Source organism: Erpetoichthys calabaricus, chromosome 4 (genome assembly GCF_900747795.2).
Source record: "Erpetoichthys calabaricus chromosome 4, fErpCal1.3, whole genome shotgun sequence".
Taxonomy (NCBI): domain Eukaryota; kingdom Metazoa; phylum Chordata; class Cladistia; order Polypteriformes; family Polypteridae; genus Erpetoichthys; species Erpetoichthys calabaricus.
The window spans coordinates 248,276,138-248,282,137 of record NC_041397.2 but is presented as its reverse complement, the minus strand read 5'-3'; the positions used below and the strand labels follow the sequence as shown (position 1 = coordinate 248,282,137).

Here is a 6,000-nt window from a genome sequence, read left to right as displayed (position 1 = left end):
GCTGGAGTTTCTCGCAGTAACAATGAGGTGGGCTTTGGGCCTGCACCTGACAGTGCACACCTGGGCACACTCCTCTTGGTGTGCTGCTCTTCAATGCCATAACTTCGTGAAGGGCACACAGCCAGACAAAGTTGCAGAAGGGCCATACTTTAAGAAGGGAATACCAGAGGCCGAACTTTACAATAAGGGACACAGCAGTGGGTGCCATGAAGGGGCTCCGCATAGGGAAAGGCAAAGTGAGTGCAGTTCACTGCAGTCAAAGGTCCCACTGGAGCCCGAATGAGAGTTTAGGACTCTCCAAGAAGGACCTGTAATCGCTGTGGCAGGTAAATTTGTGGAATCCAACTGCCAAAGTAGACATCAGGAGTTTCGGAGCCAAAGGCTTGGCATATTCGCATTAGAGTACCAAATATCACATCATACAAAGCCATATGGCAGCACCATAAGATAACTTTGTCAAATGTACGTCATTCTGTTCAGGGTCACAGGTGCAACATGGCATACCCTGGCAAGGTACGGGTCACAATCACCCCACAACAGCAATTTGCAATTGTGAGTTAATTTGGATGGCAGAGATGCACCGAGAACAAGCAAATGCCACTCGCAGAATAGTGTGATTCGAATCGGCACAGTGGCAGCAGCAGCAGCAGCAGCAATGCCATACACTGCCCAGCTCTGGGCAAAGCCAGAAAATAGCTAAGCAGTGGAGAAGAGACAATTTCACCTTCTGGTTATTAGCTGTCCTTCTCCCTTCCTTCCATGTCAGTGTATATAAACAGTCCTCCTCCTTGTTTTCTGTATCTAACAGTAAATTATTTTTATCTTATTTTTGGTACAAACCCAACCTCTGGGACTCCTGATTCACATCACTGCTGGAGCCAATCCCAGCCAACACAGGGCACACACACACACACACACACACACACAACAAGGACAATTTAGGATCGCCAACACTCCTAACCTGCATGTCTTTGGACTGTGGGAGGAAACCCACGCAGACACGGGGAGAACATGCAAACTCGAACCCGGGTCTCCTAACTGCGAAGCAGCAGCACTACCACTGTGCCGCCCTTCTAGAATACAGTTCTTAGTTAAACTCATTTTTAAGTTTTATAACACAGTAGAGGTTTTGGTATCTGAGACCCTCCAGCAGCACCACAGCTAACTGCTACCTTCTTCTCAGTCCAGTTTCTAACTGCATTTCCAGCACAGCCTCATGTGGATTGAATGCTGAACAAAATACAAGCCAAGTATAAAATTATTATTTATGTCATGAGGACTTATTTTTGTTGTGACTTTAAGGAGCACAAATGCCAGGACTACTCGTCCTTCAGCAGACTTGAAATTGCAATCAATTGATGACAGTAAACCAGCGGACTACGGACCACACGACATCACACGTATCAAATGTCCGTTCTGAATTATGAGAGTGGAATTGATATGAAATAACTCATCTCATGGATTTCTCAAAACCTACACAGTTTAATAGATATACAGTATAGTGCCCACTCAAGAACTGGGCAAAGTACAAACCAGTATAGGCTCACAGAATAACGAAACAGCCAAAAAAACTGTGCAGGATGCTCTTCTTTACAGTGTACTCTGGCGGGCATCAGACACAGGTGATGCGGGTGGCAGTTTGAAGTCGAGCTCGAGGCCTGCCCTTCAGCAGAACAGATATTAGGGTCCTTCCATGTGAATCTTCTGCCACATTGACAGAAAACATGAGCAGAATAAAATGGATTTGCTTACAGAGCAACATTTTCATTTATATAGCCATACGGATTTCCAGCAGCATCATCGGCAGTTGTTAGTTTTTAGTAAAATGTGCCCCGAGACCCCCCTGCGGTTCAAATTATTTCTCATTAAGAGATCATGTGGCACCTTTACCAAGGAAAGCTGGACACTGTTATCAATAAACTGTCACAAGTGGAGATACAGTGATGCCTGAAAACATCAAAGAGGAACAAAGACAGCAGCTTATCTACGGCAATCCTCTTTACTGAACTGACACCTCAAATTAAAGTCAAACCAGGCATGTGCTACAAAATCAGTGACTTTTATTAAAATATTCTGAATGGCACGAGCAAAGATGAGGGACACATGAATGACAGGACATAAATAAAATCAAACCCATACCACACACGGGTTTTATCGCCTTTCCCTAAATAAAAAAGAGCCAAGCATAGACAGTTAATACGTTCAGTTCAGCACATGCTGCTTTAGAAGAAAGCTCTCCGCCTCTTAGGACATCCAACTGCGCCACCAAACTACTGCTAAAGGTCCTCACCAGTCCAGTGACACCTCGCAGAGCCTCCTTTTTAGTAGATGCCAGTGACCATTAGCACCTTCAACAGCATACACACGTCCACATCAACCGCAGTGCGCTGGTCCCGTGGATTTCACAAATATTTCTAAAGATAATTTACAGTGGTAATTTAAATTAAATAGATTTTAAAAGTACATGACCTCTCCAAAATTTACATTAAGCATAATTTTTCAATTCTGAAACTGTGTATAATACATGTTATATACATCTATATATATACACACACATAATTAGCAGAGGTTCTGTTCCTACAGCACTGGCACAACGGCAGGCTTAGAGCTCACTGTTTGTGTGCATACACTTCATTACGGTTACAAATGTAATTCATCTTTGATTTTTACGTGACTAAACTGTGCACCAACACCACCGGTGTTAAACGTGTCCATCTCTTAACAAAAAACAACGTACAATTTCATGGTCACATTTGTGTGTCGACAATGATGTTTCCATCTTTATCTTTTATTCTTACTCTCCCTGTTGGGTAGTGAGTTTCCTGTTGTCCGCTGGCATACACCGTTTTAACGGTTCCGTCCGGATACTCTCTTCTCTTGTACTCCGATGTGTGAAGTTCCCTTTGACCATTGATGAATTCTATAATTTTGTTTCCGTTTCTGTAGGAAATTTCAGAACAGAAGAACAAAGTTAAACACCTAAATATTCGACAACCGTTCAGCTACACACATACCTCACACTGTAAGCAGCAACTGTACAATATAATGAAACACATGCCCAAGATGGCACCATTTATTGCTGTGCTAACACTAAAATAAGAACAATGCAGTACCCACCACTACCTACCACAACTGCCTTGCGATGTCGACACGGCCCTACTGCTAACATTTCTATGCTACAAAAGACACCTTTCAGGTCTTCATATCCCATCACACTTTACATCGACTTCCATTAAGCCTCATCTATGAATTCTGTCCTAGTCCAGATGGTGCTGTCTGTCACCCATCACCACCAAGATCAGGGCCATCTGTAAACAACACCAGCTTGCTAGTTACTCTCCTCAAAGTTACTTACAGTGCCTTGCAGAACTACTCAGACCTTTGACTAAAATGAGCAAACTTTACTGAGCATCAAATCCTGCACTAATGTTTATGTTTTAAAGGGCTGAATGTCAAAATTGTTTTATATTGGGGGGGGATGATTTTAAGGAAATAAAGAACTTGGAGATATGTTGTTTGTGGAAGGGCTGGTTTATACTTCACGCTCAGAATGCGTACGCGCGCGCATCATGGCTGCCAAGCGTCCTCTGAACACATCCTCAGAAATGAATGCGATATGTGCGCAAATCGCAGTACCAGCAAAAAATCAGGGGGAGCAGTGCGTTCAAGTTGGAATGTGACGTTAAGAGTCTCCGTGACAGCAAACCGCAGGTCCTGCAGGGTCGATGTGCACACTGAAGTTTGATGAATGGTTCGATGTGGTGCAGCAAATCATCACACTTACAGTAAATGCTGCCATATAAATGTATTCATGGTGCTTTTCTTCATCTATTTCTTGCACAGACAATACTAGCATCGCATATTCCCCATCGTAATACATTTTAAAGGTCTCACATTCCATCTTCTGTGCCATCGTTTCTGCACCTTCACAATACCATCAGAATGTACGGCAGCATATTTGAGCCACAGAGGAAAAAAAATAAAAATCAGGGACACGGTGAAAAAGTCTCTTGTGATTACAGTGGAAATTTCGATTTTCATCTCGAATTTTCCACTTTAATCTTGAAGTTTATTTTGTCATTAAAGCAGAATGTCGTAAACGTCACCTTAAAACCGACCCAATTATTAATTGCTACGTGCCTCTGGGGCTTCCTCCTGCACTGACAGCAGCGGCAAGCAGCACTGCCACACCAAACACATTAAATTAATGATAGTCCAGCTCTCTGCAAATTTAGAATCCTTACATTTATACTTGGTATCACTTTCATGATGAAATGTGTTAAAGGATACGTTACATTTTACACATAAATTGTTAAATGACTGCACCTCAAGAGACCCGTCTGTTAAAATCCTGAAGTTCACAGATGATATGACAGTCATTGGCCTCATCAAGGACAGTGACGAGTCTGTATACAGACGAGAGGTCGAACAGCTGGCCCTCTGGTGTGGTCAAAACAACCTGGAGCTGAACAAGCTTAAAACTGTGGAGATGACAGTGGACTTCAGGAGGAGCCCCCCAGTGCTGCCCCCTCTCACACTACTACTCAACAGCATTGTGTCTGCTGTGGAAAACTTTAGGTTTCTGGGATCCACAATTTCCCAGGACCTAAAGTGGGAACTAAACATAAACACAATTGTTAAAAAGGCCCAGCAGAGGTTGTACTTCCTGCGCCAGCTCAGGAAGTTCAACCTGCCTCAGGAGCTGCTCATCCAATTTTACTCTGCAGTAATCCAGTCTGTTCTCTGTTCATCTATCACAGTCTGGTTTGGCTCAGCCACAAAACAGGACAGGAACAGACTTCAATGGACAGTCAGGATTGCAGAAAAAATCATTGGTGTTAATCTGCCCTCCATTCAAGATTTATACAGATCTCGAGTCAGGAAACGGGCAGAAAACATCATTGCAGACCCATCACACCCTGGTTACAACCTTTTTCAACTTCTTCCCTCTGGTAGGCGCTACAGAGCACTGTACGCCAAAACTACCAGACATGTGAACAGTTTCTTTCCTCAGGCCATCACTCTCATGAACACTTAAGTCAATCTCACAGCATCAGGGACAATACTAGGTAAAACCAGAGTCCAATTCCTTGTATGTGTACATATACTTGGCCAATAAAGCTGATTCTGATTCTAATAATCAATATTGTTAATAATTACACGTGGGGGCTACACAGAGGCACAGTGGTCCCTGCCTGGAGTTTGCATGTTCGTCTGGTGGGTTTCCACAGTGTGCTCTGGTTTCCTTCCAAGAACATGCAGGTTTGGGGATTTGGTGAGCTAAAATGACACTAGTGTCTCTGTGTGCTCGATGAGCTGATGCCCCATCCACAGACTGTTTCTGCCTCATGCCCAATGCTTGCTGGAATGGGCGCATCCCTGGATTGATGGATGCAATCATTAAACATCCATCCTTTTCAGAGATATTGTGGCACGGTGTCCTGAATTTAATGGATGTTTTGGGCAGTTTACAACATAGTGAAGTTGAACTGAGCACAAAGACATCAGAAGGCCCACTCACACACATACCAACACTCATGTGACGTCAGATTGGAGCTGCAAATTAACACAACCTGAATCTTATGAGCGTAAAGGAATAAAGCTGTTTGACAGATCCAGCATCTGGGTTTGAATCCTGCACGCGCCCAGCAACTGTTCATGAGGAGCTTCCAAATTCTCCCAGCAAAAACGGTCTTTGGAAGAGGAGGGATAATCTACCACTCAGAAGGTTAATTCAAAATCTCCAACTACACTAACAAACACTAAAGCAAAACCACCATAAAGGTCTCAACTAAGAAAAAAGTAATATAAAAATGTCCAGTCACCTGCTTCGCATACCAACGAGGAAGCAAGTCATTTCTACAGTGTGAGCCAAAATGAAGTACCACGTTTCTTAAGGTCACTGCGTGAGACAGAGGCAGCTGAGTGGGTTGCGGTGGGGGTCCTTTGATAGGCGATCCCTTTTGTAGTTTTCAATTGGCAACATGTCTTGATCCGGCG

The 6,000-nt window shown here is 43.5% G+C and overlaps 1 protein-coding gene across 2 annotated transcripts in view; it reads right to left on the bottom strand.

The window, feature by feature from the left end:
• Positions 1 to 2,038: 2,038 nt before the first annotated feature.
• cenpj (centromere protein J) overlaps positions 2,039 to 6,000 on the bottom strand; it is a 50,106-nt gene continuing 46,144 nt past the window's right edge. For both annotated transcript variants that reach the window (XM_051926172.1, XM_028800575.2), the window contains one exon: positions 2,039 to 2,940. In XM_051926172.1, the coding sequence (XP_051782132.1) occupies positions 2,748 to 2,940 (193 nt within the window). In that variant the 3' untranslated portion in view covers positions 2,039 to 2,747. The remainder of the gene's footprint in view (positions 2,941 to 6,000) is intronic.